Source organism: Haliotis rubra, unplaced genomic scaffold (genome assembly GCF_003918875.1).
Source record: "Haliotis rubra isolate DU_JTF1 unplaced genomic scaffold, ASM391887v1 Scf1142, whole genome shotgun sequence".
Taxonomy (NCBI): domain Eukaryota; kingdom Metazoa; phylum Mollusca; class Gastropoda; order Lepetellida; family Haliotidae; genus Haliotis; species Haliotis rubra.
This window is the reverse complement of record NW_025765051.1, coordinates 131,523-148,780: the sequence shown is the minus strand read 5'-3', so window position 1 is coordinate 148,780 and position 17,258 is coordinate 131,523. Positions and strand designations below refer to the sequence as shown.

At 42.5% G+C, this 17,258-nt stretch overlaps 1 protein-coding gene across 1 annotated transcript; it reads left to right on the top strand.

Moving 5' to 3' along the window:
* Positions 1-1,118: 1,118 nt before the first annotated feature.
* On the top strand, positions 1,119-17,052 carry LOC124253476 (alpha-amylase-like). Its single transcript, XM_046687268.1, has 11 exons — positions 1,119-1,362; positions 1,864-1,986; positions 3,450-3,618; positions 4,659-4,809; positions 6,087-6,224; positions 7,604-7,813; positions 9,287-9,415; positions 13,372-13,482; positions 15,415-15,534; positions 16,088-16,175; positions 16,819-17,052. Exons 1-11 carry the CDS (start codon positions 1,284-1,286, stop codon positions 17,022-17,024), a joined length of 1,524 nt encoding a protein of 507 aa, XP_046543224.1. The 5' UTR covers positions 1,119-1,283; the 3' UTR covers positions 17,025-17,052.
* The last annotated feature ends 206 nt before the right edge of the window (positions 17,053-17,258 follow it).

The following is a 17,258-nucleotide window of genomic DNA, read 5'->3' as shown; positions in this document are numbered from 1 at the left end:
TGCGCAATAACACCGTGGCACGGCGTCTACGGGTTAAAGCTCACGTGATTCGGCATGTTTCGAAACATCACCAAATCCGGACTAACAGGAAACACCCAATGGGCTTAACTTGTTTAGGTCAAACTAGGTCAAGACCTGATGGAACTATGACAGTGTCTGTGTGTAAACAGAATAATCTTTCACAGCTAGATTCATCTATACACAGTATATAACGAACTTAAAGGTACCACTACGTTTAGTTCGTAATAACCGTACTTCGTTGTACGAATTTCGATTCAAATCAGTTCGATACATCCGTCAGTTCGTTATAAGCGTGTGCGTTGCAAATATAAGTTACTGTAATGTGGTAAGCAGGTAGAAAAGATGGCGTTACAGAAATATGACCCCTTTTTGGAGAGTATGTTGGTATGTTAAAGAATGAGGTATATCAAATAAATACGAGATATAATAATAATAATGGATAGCATTTATATAGCGCAAATCTCCGCAAAGGACTCCTTGCGGTTGATTTAAGTTTTTCAGTTTTTGATGATATGTTTGATAAATAACATTTAATTGACAACATTTTCGAAACACGATTCTATAATTATCACCTCCCATCAACACACCCTTTGTCTAAAATGGTGTACACCTGCACACTTCTTGTGTGGTGTGTGGTGCTGTGCATAGAGCTCAGGTCACAAATCAGTAAAACTGTTGAAGTTAAGCAACGCTGAGCGCGGCGAGTCATTGGATGGGTGGCCGTGTTTGGCAGCTTGACTCCTAAGAGTTTCTAGGGTTTCAGTCCTGCCCCACAACGAAGCAAGTGCATGAGTTTGTTCAAAATTGCCTCTGTTCACCCAGCAGAAAATGGGTACCCGGTGGGATAAGTCACGTTTATACGGGGTAATAATTCAGTGTTTCTGAGTAGTGCTACATTGGAAATAAGCGCTATACAAATGAATAACATTATGTAATATCAACTTCTTTGAAGCTAAATGTGTGCTCGGTTCTCTTTAAGCACGTTATGATGACACACTGGAGTTACAGTTTCTGTCGTTGACGTTGTTCCGGACAATGAGCGTTGCAACATACTTGTGACTCAAGGGTTTCTAGGTACACTCTAAATAGAACTGATGTCGAAATCGCGATGTTACATTGACATCGCATGTCGTAGCAAATATCGCTCTATCCCGGCAATCCGGGAATGCAATGGGGCAGCTAGTTGGGGGGACAGGTATATATAGTTCCTGTAACTGTAACTGTCCCTTTTAGACACCGACCTTCGACATGGAGACATTCAGATGGGGAGTATTTATTGCCATTCTTGCCTTAGTTGCTTCAAAAACGGCCGAGGAATGGAAGTCAAGAATACTATATCAGGTGAATATTACAGACACCTTCTGTTTTAGCTTATTATATTTTCGATTGATCATTTCTATTACATTTAAAGTAGATATTTTGTATTTACTCCTACTTACAGCTGAAACTTCCTTCCTTTTTAGATAAATTGGTTTAAATACTTTTGCCTAAGACGTTTTGGTCGCCGGGTCTAAATATACTATTCACACGTTGCTACGGATCAAATCATGGATTCAACAGAAAACTATGATGTGGAGTCAAATTTGGTTTAAATATCTAAGCTTATTGTAAGCATGGATCCTAGGTTTCAGTATGTCACTGCATCTTGTGGATCCCATACCTGCTATTGACAGGTGTTGTGTACTTGTCAATGACTCGTTCCAAGATGTGGTTGATTAGTGCCATGTAAACCATTTTTATGGTTACTCATGTTTCAGGTGTATAAGGTTAGCTTAAAGTGACTGTTTAGCTAAAGAGGGGTTATGGTATGATTTTAACATTATTGTGACGGACCAATTTCAGTTGCTGACAGATCGATTCTCACAAAGGGAGACAACCCTAACACAACCTGCAGTGATCTGAGAAGTTACTGTGGCGGTTCCTTTAAAGGGATAGAAGAGCAGCTGGACTACATCCAAGGCCTTGGTGTGTACAGCTTACACATACCATGTCATGCCATAATTATGATCGATAAATAAGGGATGCGGTGGGGGTAACCCAGTGGTAAAAGCGTTCGCTAGTCACGCCGACGTCCGGGTTCGATTCCCGTTTTAATTCAGTCAAAACATGGATAGATATGGTGATGTCACTACCGTTACGATGCTTTGGGTTTCTGGGTACAGTGTAAATTCATCTCAACAGAACTCGCATACACTACATTGGACAACCGACAATATCTTTCCAAATATGCTGTTGAATTTACAAATCCGCCAAACTGCTCCCAATTTGTGAGTGAGTGAGTGAATTTAGCTTCACACCGCTTTAGCAATATTCCAGCAATATCACCGCGGGGGACACCAGAAATGGGCTTCAGACATTGTACCCATGTTGGGAATCGAACCCGGGTCTTCGGCGTGACGAGCGAACGCTTTAACCACAAGGCTACCCACCGCACCTCTCTCGCTCTTAAGAGTAATTGTGTTGTTGAATTGTTCAGGCAACAAGTGAAGTGACTGAGAGGTACTAGATTCGCTTACGATTACTAATGAAGAAGTTATTTTACAACTAACTCCGTCGTGATAAGTGAGTGATTGAATTATGTTTTACGCCGCTTTTAGCCATATTCCAGTATTATCACGGCGGTGTATCACAGTGTATCCATGTGGGGAATCGAACCCAAGATTTTATTCGTGAGATGCAAACGCTTTAACCACTAGGCTACCGCAGCGTCCACCGTCGTAAGAAAATTGAGTAGGGCATGCTTACTGTTTTCCCGAACACCGGGTGTCATTAATAATTTCAGTTATCCATTCATTTACTTTCCACCACAGTTTTCCCCACTCTCCTACCCAGAGTTCCATGCGGCAAGCCAGCATAGTACCTCTGCCACAGTCTGTGAAGATTCGTCACATCTTGTTCCATTCAATATAATGTACAGATTTATTTTGTTTTATTTTTATCGATCTACCATCTTACTAAACATCTTTAATAGAATGGTTTAGTTTCAAGAAAAATCCAAAACATAACGATTTGCGTAAACATATAGGTTGTAATACGATCGAAGCTGATGGAGAGCAACGATGCAGCCAGTTTGATATCAAATATGTACTGTCATAGACCTTACTGTCGCAGTTGTGGAAGAATATATATGTAACAATGTAAAACAATATGAAGAGAGCGCCGAAAAGCTTTCGTGAGTCCAGTCTCTTCTTATTATGAATATGCGCGTTTGTTTACAAACAAGATGTTATGTTAGTCATCACTGTGCCGGAGTGTGAGTTTTCCCTTTCCCGTCCTTTGCAGTCTGTTTCGACGTTGATGTTTATATCCATCAAATGTTTTTAAAATTGACGAAAAATTAAATAGATGACAGAATAACAGGTGACAAAAGTATGAAAATGATTGATTTTATACCCCCTTGTTACGCTGTATTTCTGGTTTTGTTTTAGGTGCAAATGCCATTTGGATATCTCCAATCATTGAAAATACTGTCAACGGTTACCATGGATACTGGGCTAGTAATATAAACAAAGTTAACCCAGAGTTTGGAACTGAAGCGGAACTGAAGAGTTTGATTACTGAATGTCACAAGCGGGATATCTGGGTCATGTTTGACGTGTAAGTCTTTTGGCTTTAACCAACATACCACCGGTTGGATAGCACAACGATCAGGCCTATGTCACACGCTGGACCCGTGTTCGATTCCCACATGGGCACAAGTAAACCGACTTTGCCAAATTATTGTAAAATTAGGGTTTTACATAGACTAACTCTTAGTCCCTGAATATATATAATCTTTAATAGTAACAAATAATCCCGTTTAAACTGAAAAGGAGACCCAGTGAGATGAGAACCTTGGGAAATCTTGCTTAATTTAGGGCTTTAGCATTGAGGTAGGGCTAGGATGGGAGGCAAAATAATGCGGTTCAGGGACTGTGAGACAAACTAGGTATTACACTCTACCTGTTCTTATCCAAGGCTCGGGTTAGAATCCGAGTTAGAATTGGTCTTCAGTAACCCATGCTTGTAGCAATTGTCGACTAACAGGATCGGGAGGTCAGGCTCGCTGACTTGGTTGACACATGTCATCACATCTCATTTGCGTCGAACGATGCTCATGATACTGATCACTGGATTGTCTGGTCCAGACTCGTTTATTTGCACACCGTCGCCGTATGGATGAAATATTGCTGATCGCGGCGTTAAACAAAAAAGAACGAAAACTAACAGTTTTATCCAAAGAAAATATCTACATGTTAAATTACAAAAACAATTTACGTAAAACATCTTACGTCGGCTCTGAGTACACTGCAATATAGAGTGTACACCAAACCGTATTCAAAGAGTGGGTGAGTATGGTTTTACGCCGCTTTTAGCAATATTCCAGCAATATCACAGCGGGGGACACCAGAAATGGGCTTCACACATGGTACCTACGTGGGTAATCAAACCGGGTTTTCGGCGTGACGAGCAATGCTCTATCCACGAGGCTACCCACATCGCCCCATATTCCAAGAAGGATACGCCTACAAGTTTTCTAGAAGCGGCGTAAAACTAAACTATCAACTTTGTCTGTTCTGAAACTGAATGTAAACAATACTTAAAGCGACTCCGTTTCGCTGTAGTCCTTTATGAAATTAACACTAATTCGCTTTCAGGGTCGCCAACCATATGGGTCGACCCAGTGGCTGCATTGACCGTTCGTGTCCAACGGAGGAGCTGACCAACTTCACTGAGTTTGCTCCCTTTGACCGACAGGAGCACTACCATCAGCTGTGCTACATCCAAGGCTCGTCTAACCAGTCCGAGGTATTTGCAGAACGAGCCAAGTCGTTGTAGCTGTTACTATGACGACACCTTATAAAATGATATTACGAGACTTTTGCCACAACCCATCCGGCTCTAAATTTGCCCCGTCCAAATTTTCATATTTTAATTCCATGCACTTCACGAAACCTAACAAAAATATTTTACACCAGAATAAATAAAATATGTATCAATTTATGACTTAAAAAGAAGTTACAATATGTCTGAATTTTAGTTTTTCGTTGTAGTGTAGCTCACTGGTAGACAACGCAATCAGTTTATTTGTTTTTCGGCTAAAGCTAGATTGTATCTGATTAGCTAAATACCCGTCCTTGTGAACATTGTCATGTTCATTAAAAATGGAACGTCTTCACTACGTTGAGGATAAACTTGGGAGTTTCCGGGGCAGCGGGTATGTTCCTTGTTGAGTTAGCAACTGTATAATGACAGTGTACGACAGTTCCCCTAGCCTCTGTTGACAACTCCAAGCAAATACACGCTTGCTGACTTACGTTAGGTACTTATAGGCGCGCTTCCGGCAATGGCCATTCCGCACTCGCACGGTGTGTGAATCACGACATTTTAACGTACAGGCATATGTCAGTAAATGAGCACGTGGTTATCTCGTACTGAAATGAATACTTATTAACGTTTCCCCATATGGTGCTGTGTGGTCCTGTGCATAAAGCCCAGGTCACAAATAAGTTGACTTCTGAGCGTTTCTATAACTTCTGTCCTGCTCCACAACGAAGCATACACGACACATGTGGTCTCACCTAGGCAAGTGAGTTTGTGCATGAACTGCCTATGTTGAGCAGTGAATGGGTACCCGGTGGGATATATCATATGACTGTTAAGTTTCTTGCGTCTCAAGTAATAATGTGGGGTAATAATGTGTTAGCGCTTTGACCATGCACGTGGAAACAGGCGCTTTGTAAATAGCCATTGTTATCCCTACGGCGCTGGGCATCATCTGGGCCTCATCGGCTTTTCCAAATACTGGCCTCTATGTTACAGCTTAATAACCTATAATAAACATAATATTTATGTGCAGAGATATCGGGTGGTTAAAAAAACAACAATTTCTTTCGGTGTTTTTAGTCAACATGTTGTTTATTAACCTTGCACTTACGCAGAAATCCTGGTCACCTCTCCAACATGCTCACTTCTACACGCCTCAGCCCTTAATTTAAGAAGCGGAAGAAATCACTCTCAATAATTTTCAAATATATAGCCGCTTTAAGCGCCTGTGCAAATTCCGTCTTTTGCTTTGTATCTAGATTGAGCAGTGCCGACTGGGAATCCTTCCTGACTTGAACCAATCAGTGCCGTATGTGAGACAGACCCTATTAGACTGGGTTTCCAACTTGACGCGGGAGTACGACGTCGACGGTCTCCGTGTTGATACACTGTGTGAGGTGAGATCGGCGTCGCTGAAAATGTCCATCAACATGATGATGATGATAATTATTAATCCGTTCCACTGATGACACTAAAAGACACTTGAGCTGTCTAAATCTGTGTATCTTATAAAATATGATATTGATATTGCTGGAATATTATTAAAAGCGGCGTAAAACCATACTCATTCACTTTAAGATATACTGCACTTCTCTAATCGGCAAGTTTATAAACTGCAGTTAGTCTTTCAGATAATGAACCAAATACACTCCATTGCAAAGGAAAGTACGCCACTGAAACTGGATCAGACAAAACATTACAAATGTTATCGAAAGGTTGCTTGGCTGAAAACACTGCAAAGATACAATCGCCAGAACACAGCCATGACTGCATGGCCATCGGACAAACAGTTTTTGTTGGTTTCATTTAAGCCATCATCAAAGACGGATGTGCAGATTCTTTTGTCTGGCAGTTTGATGGATTCGGAATTCCCAGTTGCCATAGCAACAACTGTAGTCATCTGTACTTTTTAACAACCCAGCTATTGTTACTAGAAATAATTGTTTACAGTGGAATAACAATCCTCCCTCGAAAACAATATATCGGCTTGGGAGATTTTCAAACAAAAGTTGTTGTCAAGCCCATTCAGGTATTACTGTCAAACCGTCCTCAGAGATCTCGGATGAACGTTTACTGTGCAGAGTTAGCCCCCTTAGTCATGCCGGGATCTAGCTGGATTTCAGATATTCCTAGTAACACCGGTAATATAGACATGAAGACATATTACAGCTGTGAGGAGGTCAAGATTCGTCCTGAATGCGATATATGGGTTATATCTGAGTACTTTTGATCACAGTGACTGAGTGAGTTTAGTTTTACGCCGATTTTAGCAATATTCCAACAATTTCACGACGGGGGACACCAGAAATGGGCTTCACACATTGTACCCATGTGGGAAATCGAACCCGTGTCTTTGGTGTGACGAGCGAACGCTTTAACCAATGGTGTAGAGGCCCCATGCCTTACTTGAAATCAGACTTTCTACTCATTTTAAGTTCGGCTGTGGGTGGCCAAGTGGTTCAACCGTTAGCTTGTCATGCCGCAGGCGAATCACATTCCCCATACAAGGTGTGAGGCATGTTTCTGGGGTCCCCCGCCGTAATACTGCTTTAAGATGACATAAAACAATGTTCATACAATCAATTATATTGGGGGCCGGTGGGATAGCCTAGTGGTTAAAGCGTTCGCTCGTCAGGCCGAAGTTCCGGGTTCGATTCCCCACATGGGCACAATGTGTGAGGCCCATTTATTGCTGGAATATCACTTATTTTGGGATGATACTGTCAGACATTCAAAGCGTTTCAAACCGCTCACAAACTCACCCTCACAAAACTAGGTACCCAAGCCGTTCTGGCGCGAGTTCCAGCTTTCTGCCGGGGTGTTCTGTATAGGGGAAGCTAACTACTACGACCGGCCCAGATACCTTGCAGCGTATCAGGGAGAAGCGCTGGATGCTCTTCTCAACTTCCCCATGTACTGGGCCCTGCGGAGGAGTTTCAACGACAAGGAGCCTATGCCTCAACTGCTCGACAGCATAAACCTACAGGTAACTTTGGTTGTATGCTTCGCATGGAGCTGAGAATAAAATTCGAGAACACACTTACAGTCTTACCCACTGACCGGGGTCACAATCGTTTCACACTACTGAATAAGAAGTATTTGTAATTTGGAAGAGTATAATGTTAAATAAATTAACCATGTAAAATTTCAAAGCAATGGCGGATATGGCTCAATTTTTCGCTATGTCTGTGTCAATGAACCAAGTTGATTCAAGATCGGAACAGGTCTTGAAAGTCGCGAGTTTTCTCGAAGGATATAATTAGTATAATCCGTGCAGTGGACTTGTCAACAATGAACAGCTAATGGTGCCACTTTGGTAGCATCGATTATTTTACTTAATTGATGTATGGTACCGTTATATCCAATGTCCGATTTGTTTCTTGAAATCTGGGCACATTCATATTCATGAATATTCATGAATGCGCAGAAGTTTGTTTTGTTAAATGTTTACACGAACAAAATGCACAACAATATACTGTCGTCACATTTGAAAGATATCCAGATACACTGAAGATACGTAATCGGGGAAAAACCAAAACCTGACTTTTCATGATGTGCAAAAACATCCAAAAACAATTCCTGTATTCTCCTTGACCAACTCTGCCCAAATATATTTATTAGTAGGTGTTAGGGATATAATACCCCTACAGACGAATTTTGGTATTAAGAATCAACGAAATGGTTTGGGGTTGTGAGTTCGGTACTTAGGATTGATGCTCATAATCAGTCTGGACTGTTTGGTGCTGACTCGACCATTATCAGACCACTGTAATAAAGCCGGAACCCGTGAAGATCCGGGTGAGAGTTGATCTTCAGTAACCCTTGCTTATCATAAGAGGCGACTAACAGGATCGGGTGGTCAGGCTCGCTGGCTTAGTTGACAATTGCGTAGATCGATGCCTACGCTGTTGATCACTGGATTGTCTGGTCCCGATTCGATTATTTACAGACCGCCGCCATATATCAGGAATATTGCTGAGTGCGGCGTAAAACTAACTCACTCACTCACTCGTAAAGCTGGAATATTTCCGAGTACAGGATAAAACAACAAACGAATAGATTAATGTAGCGGCTGGTTACTGCCATGCACATGCAGACTTTAGCAAAAGCGGTGATAACGTGAAAAGCATTTTTACCGAATTATTGCAAATTTCCCAAACTAGCACGTTTAGTCGGACATACTTCACCTATCACTCTTTAACAACACGTAACCTTCTGATTATTTTCTTTCTCTCTCGTATCTAATTAATTGATGATTTTAGAATATGAACCATTTAATTTTAACCCACCAGGAGTTGCTGTATGTATGTACGACCCACTAACACTCTCTGCTGAAATAATAAAACCAAAAATATATCATTTTAAAACACAAAATTAATCAATTATAAATTATCGTGCTGTTCAAATATCCTAAGAACATGTATATATGTTGACGCATACCTGTGTACTTGTCTTTCAGAACGAAATCTTCATTGATACAACGGTGCTTGGAACATTCGTTGACAACCACGACTTCCAACGTTTCCTTAATATGACCCCTGATGTCACACTTCTGAGAAACGCTCTAGTCTTTGTCTTCTTCAGTCAGGTGAGTAGATGACCTCTCTAGTATTCGTCTTCTTCAGTTAGGTGAGTAGAGGGCCTCTCTAGTCTTTGTCTTCTTCAGTCAGGTGAGTAGATGACCTCTCTAGTCTTTGTCTTCTTCAGTCAGGTGAGTAGATGGCCTCTCTAGTCTTTGTCTTCTTCAGTCAGGTGAGTAGATGACCTCTCTAGTCTTTGTCTTCTTCAGTCAGGTGCGTAGATGGCCTCTCTAGTCTTTGTCTTCTTCAGTCAGGTGAGTAGATGGCCTCTCTAGTCTTTGTCTTCTTCAGTCAGGTGCGTAGATGGCCTCTCTAGTCTTTGTCTTCTTCAGTCAGGTGAGTAGATGACCTCTCTAGTCTTTGTCTTCTTCAGTCAGGTGTGTAGAGAACCTCTCTAGTCTTTGTCTTCTTCAGTCAGGTGAGTAGACGGCCTCTCTAGTATTCGTCTTCTTCAGTTAGGTGAGTAGAGGACCTCTCTAGTCTTTGTCTTCTTCAGTCAGGTGCGTAGATGGCCTCTCTAGTCTTTGTCTTCTTCAGTCAGGTGCGTAGAGGACCTCTCTAGTCTTTGTCTTCTTCAGTCAGGTGCGTAGAGGACCTCTCTAGTATTCGTCTTCTTCAGTCAGGTGCGTAGAGGACCTCTCTAGTATTCGTCGTCTTCAGTCAGGTGTGTAGAGAACCTCTCTAGTCTTTGTCTTCTTCAGTCAGGTGCGTAGAGGACCTCTCTAGTATTCGTCTTCTTCAGTTAGGTGCGTAGAGGACCTCTCTAGTCTTTGTCTTCTTCAGTCAGGTGCGTAGATGGACCCTCTTTTGTCGATGTCTTCTTCAGTCAGGCGAGTAGATGACCTCTCTAGTCTTTGTCTTCTTCAGTCAGGTGCGTAGATGGCCTCTCTAGTCTTCGTCTTCTTCAGTCAGGTGCGTAGAGGACCTCTCTAGTATTCGTCTTCTTCAGTCAGGTGAGTAGATGGCCTCTCTAGTCTTTGTCTTCTTCAGTCAGGTGAGTAGATGGCCTCTCTAGTCTTTGTCTTCTTCAGTCAGGTGAGTAGATGGACTCTCTTTTGTCGCAGTCTTCTTCAGTCAGGCGAGTAGATGACCTCTCTAGTCTTTGTCTTCTTCAGTCAGGTGAGTAGAGGACCTCTCTAGTATTCGTCTTCTTCAGTCAGGTGAGTAGAGGACCTCTCTAGTCTTTGTCTTCTTCAGTCAGGTGCGTAGAGGACCTCTCTAGTATTCGTCTTCTTCAGTCAGGTGAGTAGATGACCTCTCTAGTCTTTGTCTTCTTCAGTCAGGCGAGTAGATGACCTCTCTAGTCTTTGTCTTCTTCAGTCAGGTGCGTAGATGACCTCTCTAGTCTTCGTCTTCTTCAGTCAGGTGAGTAGAGGACCTCTCTAGTATTCGTCTTCTTCAGTTAGGTGAGTAGAGGACCTCTCTAGTCTTTGTCTTCTTCAGTCAGGTGAGTAGATGGCCTCTCTAGTCTTTGTCTTCTTCAGTCAGGTGAGTAGATGGCCTCCCTAGTCTTTGTCTTCTTCAGTCAGGTGAGTAGAGGACCTCTCTAGTCTTTGTCTTCTTCAGTCAGGTGAGTAGATGACCTCTCTAGTATTTGTCTTCTTCAGTCAGGTGCGTAGATGGCCTCTCTAGTCTTTGTCTTCTTCAGTCAGGTGAGTAGATGGACTCTCTTTTGTCGATGTCTTCTTCAGTCAGGCGAGTAGATGACCTCTCTAGTCTTTGTCTTCTTCAGTCATGTGCGTAGATGGCCTCTCTAGTCTTCGTCTTCTTCAGTCAGGTGCGTAGAGGACCTCTCTAGTATTCGTCTTCTTCAGTCAGGTGAGTAGATGGCCTCTCTAGTCTTTGTCTTCTTCAGTCAGGTGAGTAGATGGCCTCTCTAGTCTTTGTCTTCTTCAGTCAGGTGAGTAGATGGACTCTCTTTTGTCGCAGTCTTCTTCAGTCAGGCGAGTAGATGACCTCTCTAGTCTTTGTCTTCTTCAGTCAGGTGAGTAGAGGACCTCTCTAGTATTCGTCTTCTTCAGTCAGGTGAGTAGAGGACCTCTCTAGTCTTTGTCTTCTTCAGTCAGGTGCGTAGAGGACCTCTCTAGTATTCGTCTTCTTCAGTCAGGTGAGTAGATGACCTCTCTAGTCTTTGTCTTCTTCAGTCAGGCGAGTAGATGACCTCTCTAATCTTTGTCTTCTTCAGTCAGGTGCGTAGATGACCTCTCTAGTCTTCGTCTTCTTCAGTCAGGTGAGTAGAAGACCTCTCTAGTATTCGTCTTCTTCAGTTAGGTGAGTAGAGGACCTCTCTAGTCTTTGTCTTCTTCAGTCAGGTGAGTAGATGGCCTCTCTAGTCTTTGTCTTCTTCAGTCAGGTGAGTAGATGGCCTCCTAGTCTTTTTGTCTCTTCAGTCAGGTGAGTAGAGGACCTCTCTAGTCTTTGTCTTCTTCAGTCAGGTGAGTAGATGACCTCTCTAGTATTTGTCTTCTTCAGTCAGGTGCGTAGATGGCCTCTCTAGTCTTTGTCTTCTTCAGTCAGGTGAGTAGATGGACTCTCTTTTGTCGATGTCTTCTTCAGTCAGGCGAGTAGATGACCTCTCTAGTCTTTGTCTTCTTCAGTCAGGTGAGTAGATGACCTCTCTAGTCTTTGTCTTCTTCAGTCAGGTGAGTAGATGGCCTCTCTAGTCTTTGTCTTCTTCAGTCAGGTGCGTAGATGGCCTCTCTAGTCTTTGTCTTCTTCAGTCAGGTGAGTAGATGGACTCTCTTTTGTCGATGTCTTCTTCAGTCAGGCGAGTAGATGACCTCTCTAGTCTTTGTCTTCTTCAGTCAGGTGCGTAGATGGCCTCTCTAGTCTTCGTCTTCTTCAGTCAGGTGCGTAGAGGACCTCTCTAGTCTTTGTCTTCTTCAGTCAGGTGAGTAGATGGCCTCTCTTTTGTCGATGTCTTCTTCAGTCAGGCGAGTAGATGACCTCTCTAGTCTTTGTCTTCTTCAGTCAGGTGAGTAGATGGACTCTCTTTTGTCGATGTCTTCTTCAGTCAGGTGCGTAGATGGCCTCTCTAGTCTTTGTCTTCTTCAGTCAGGTGAGTAGATGGCCTCTCTAGTCTTCGTCTTCTTCAGTCAGGTGCGTAGAGGACCTCTCTAGTCTTTGTCTTCTTCAGTCAGGTGAGTAGATGGCCTCTCTTTTGTCGATGTCTTCTTCAGTCAGGCGAGTAGATGACCTCTCTAGTCTTTGTCTTCTTCAGTCAGGCGAGTAGATGGACTCTCTTTTGTCGATGTCTTCTTCAGTCAGGTGAGTAGATGGCCTCTCTAGTCTTTGTGTTCTTCAGTCAGGTGAGTAGATGGCCTCTCTAGTCTTTGTCTTCTTCAGTCAGGTGAGTAGATGACCTCTCTAGTCTTTGTCTTCTTCAGTCAGGTGAGTAGATGGCCTCTCTAGACTTTGTCTTCTTCAGTCAGGTGAGTAGAGGACCTCTCTAGTCTTTATCTTCTTCAGTCAGGTGAGTAGAGGACCTCTCTAGTCTTTATCTTCTTCAGTCAGGTGAGTAGATGGCCTCTCTAGTCTTTGTCTTCTTCAGTCAGGTGAGTAGAGGACCTCTCTAGTCTTTGTCTTCTTCAGTCAGGTGTGTAGAGAACCTCTCTAGTCTTCGTCTTCTTCAGTCAGGTGAGTAGATGGCCTCTCTAGTCTTTGTCTTCTTCAGTCAGGTGAGTAGATGGCCTCTCTAGTCTTTGTCTTCTTCAGTCAGGTGCGTAGATGGCCTCTCTAGTCTTTGTCTTCTTCAGTCAGGTGAGTAGAGTACCTCTCTATCTTTTGTCGATTGCTCTTAGTCAGGTGACTGTTGGGTCTCTGTTGTCGATGCCTTCTCAATCAAATTGGTCATGTTGCCGCTTTGGAAGAATTAGTACCCCGTCTTCCACGCCTCATACATCATTGATGTCGACGTTGACGTTATATGAACCACGTTTAACATTACCGCATATGTTTTTTCAAGGGTATCCCGATTGTGTATTATGGCACTGAACAGCTGTTCCACGGGGGAGAAGATCCTGACAACCGGGAGTCTCTTTGGCCTCACTTTGACAACACTACAGCGATGTACCAGGTGAGCTAAATAAAACAACAAAATCATTTTCATAAGAAATCTCAGCAAAAGAAAGTTCGACAGTACAAGTGCTATATCGTGATAATGTGATTTTGAATCACTATCAAATTAGTTATGATACTAGGTGAGTGAGTGAGTGATTTTATTTTTACGCCGCTTTTAGCAATATTCCAGCAATATCACGGCGGAGGACACCAGAAATATGCTTCACACTATGATACTAGGTGTCCAAAAGATAAGATATAAATTATATTTCGAGGATCGAAAGAATCGTCATTAAATTGGACACTTTGGGTACACCGGGAGTTACGGGAGGCCAGATATTGTTTCAGAGATTTAAATGTCGGATTAAACATCTTATTTCAATTAGAACATGTTCCTGGTGTTCTATATATGTCATATACACCTTGTGGGTTTTCCGGGTCAGACCAGGTTGTCTTAAGCACGACTTCTCTATGTCATAGCTTGCTTGTGTATGACATGGGCTTCTTGTGTTTGTCATGGGTTACCTGTATTTGTCATACGCTACCTATGTTTGTCATGGTTACCTGTATTTGCCATACGCTACCTATGTTTGTCATGGGTTACCTGTATTTGCCATACGCTACCTATGTTTGTCATGAGTTACCTGTATTTGCCATACGCTGCCTATGTTTGTCATGGGTTACCTGTGTTTGTCATACGCTACCTATGTTTGTCATGGGTTACCCGTGTTTGCCATACGCTACCTATGTTTGTCATGGTTTACCTGTGTTTGTCATACGCTACCTATGTTTGTCATGGGTTACCCGTGTTTGCCATACGCTACCTATGTTTGTCATGGGTTACCTGTGTTTGCCATACGCTACCTATGTTTGTCATGGTTTACCTGTGTTTGTCATACGCTACCTATGTTTGTCATGGGTTACCTGTATTTGCCATACGCTAGCTATGTTTGTCATTGGTTACCCGTGTTTGTCATACGCTACCTATGTTTGTCATGGTTTACCTGTGTTTGTCATACGCTACCTATGTTTGTCATGGTTTACCTGTGTTTGCCATACGCTACCTATGTTTGTCATGGGTTACCTGTGTTTGTCATACGCTACCTATGTTTGTCATGTTTGTCATACGCTACCTATGTTTGTCATGGGTTACCCGTGTTTGCCATACGCTACCTATGTTTGTCATGGTTTACCTGTGTTTGTCATACGCTACCTATGTTTGTCATGGGTTACCCGTGTTTGCCATACGCTACCTATGTTTGTCATGGGTTACCTGTGTTTGTCATACGCTACCTATGTTTGTCATGGGTTACCTGTGTTTGTCATACGCTACCTATGTTTGTCATGGTTTACCTGTGTTTGTCATACGCTACCTATGTTTGTCATGGGTTACCTGTGTTTGTCATGAGCTACTGTAGTATTTCAAGGTTTACGGACTTTCGTTTTGTAGTTTGGGGTAGCAAAAACATAGATAAAAGAAGACTGGTACGAACAAACTTGTGTTTGCAATCGGCAAAATTACGGATTTTTGTCACGTTCTTTTTCGGATCGACTGAATGCGTAAACCAATTCACTCTTGCTCAAGACATGCTTGATATGGATTGCATCCTTTGAAGACCCTGGTAAAACCTTTTTTGGTAGATATGTGAAGAGAATTTCCAGATTTGAAACATCACCGACCAAACTGTCAGATGCAATTCCCAATTTTGTACCATTCTGTTTCCGTGTTTATTTATTAAACAATTGATGTGCCTTTGAATGTGTTTGTGACGGCTATCGCCAGTAGGGCAGATTATGCCCTCCATCTGACGAAAATCTTCGTCACTCACCCACTTCAACATTGCATGGAGACATATATACTAATATAGACACGTAATATGTCGTCATGTTAGACATGTAACTCGATTACGTTGCCATGGTAACACCCAGTCACCAACTCCTTTTTCAGTTTATCGGGAAGCTAGCTTATGCCAGAAAGTCCTCCAATGTTAACTTTGGCGCTCTCAACCAAAACGTGGTGTACGTCGACAACGACACACTGGTCATGACAAGGGGTGACAACCAAAAGGTACGCTTGCAATTGATATCTATGAATAATATCTATGAACGCACAATGTAAACGCATAAATTAATTGTCACAGTCAATCAACCAATATACCAATCAAATGTTACAAAGTTACTGTATTGTAACAGCATGGGCGGACCCGTGAAGGTCCGGGTTAGAATGTACCTTCAGTAACCCATGCTTGTCGTAAAAGGCGACTAACGGGATCGGGTGGTCAGGGTCGCTGGCTTGGTTGACACATGTCATCGGTTCCCAATTGCGCAGATCGATGCTCATGGTGTTGATCACTGGATTGTCTGGTCCAGACTCGATTATTTACAGACCGCCGATATATAGCTGGAATATTGCTGAGTGCTGCCTAAAACTAAACTCATTCACTCAGCATGGGCGGTGGGGTAGCCCAGTGGTTAAATCTTTCGTTCGTCACGCCAAAAACTCGGGTTCGATTCCCCACATGGGTACAATGTGTCAAGATCATTTCTGGTGTCCCCCCGCCGTGTTGTTGCTGGGATATTGCTAAAATGCACTCACTCATTCACTCATTTATTTGTTACAGCTGCTAATAGCTGTGACCAATGTTGGAACATCACAGGGCAGTGTGCAGAAATCTGTTGGCAATCTAACCGACATTGCTAATGGATCAGGTATGTTACTTGTGAACATGGACACATTCATCTAAAGAACACACATGCTCAAACTCGACCCTCTTCTCTTCTTTAAGAAATACAGTTAGATTTTAATTACCTTTTAAACGTTTGCTCTCTCACACAATTCCTGCGTTGTCATGCGTTTTTCAGATAATATGCACTGAAACTTCGTACTACCCCGTTCGAGAATTACCCTCAGTTTTATATCGACCTATGTTCCCGCTTGGATTTATATGGTCCAACCTTGAGAATGAATGAACAAATAATAACGCTTCATTAAAAGCCTTATCCAGCGTACAGAGTAAATCGGTGCTCGCAATATCACTCACGAGCTTGTCTGGTCAGGATTCGATGATTTACAGGCCCCGGTTCCCCGTAATAAAGCTGGAATACCGATTCCATTTAAACAACGGTTTTCCCTTTCTCTAATTATTCAAAATCATTATCGCTATTTCTTTCATAGTTCGGTGAGGTAGCCTAGTGATTAAAGCTTTCGCTGGTCACGCCGAAGATCCGGGTTCGATTCCCACATAGGTACAATGTGTGAAGCCCATATTTGGTGTCCCCCACTGTGATATTGTTGGAATGTTGCGTAAATCTAAACTCACACACTCTTTCATAGTTCCTCATTTGATTTCAGAGTTCGTCAACATCTGGGATAGCGCAGACACAGCCATTGTTAATGACGGGGTATTGACAATCTCTTTGACAAATGGAGAGCCGAAGATTTTCAAGCTGGCTGAGGCAGCAGCTAACAAGTCGTCTGCAATATCCATGTTTATGCATTATTTGGCGGCCATATTGTCTCTTTGTGTTGCCGTCTTTTCAAAACAATTTGCATTGTGATTTCAGATGAAATAAAGTATGTATTCTACACATTTAGCCTCTATAGAATACAAACAAAGAGAGTATTTGGATTCACGTGTTTTGTTCATCCATAATCTGTATTATAAAGGACTTGGTATGTAAATGAGTGAGTGAGTATGGTTCTACACTGCTGTTAGCAATATTCAGCAATATAAAGACGGGGGACACCAAAGTGGGCTTCACACATTGCACCCATGTTAGAATCGAACCCGG

Coding starts and splice junctions, on each gene's coding strand:
- LOC124253476 (XM_046687268.1), top strand. CDS start 1,284: ATGGGGAGTATTTATTGCCATTCTTGCCTTAGTTGCTTCAAAAACGGC. Junction 1,363..1,863: donor AGTCAAGAATACTATATCAG/GTGAATATTACA, acceptor GACCAATTTCAG/TTGCTGACAGATCGATTCTC. Junction 15,535..16,087: donor CAAGGGGTGACAACCAAAAG/GTACGCTTGCAA, acceptor TATTTGTTACAG/CTGCTAATAGCTGTGACCAA.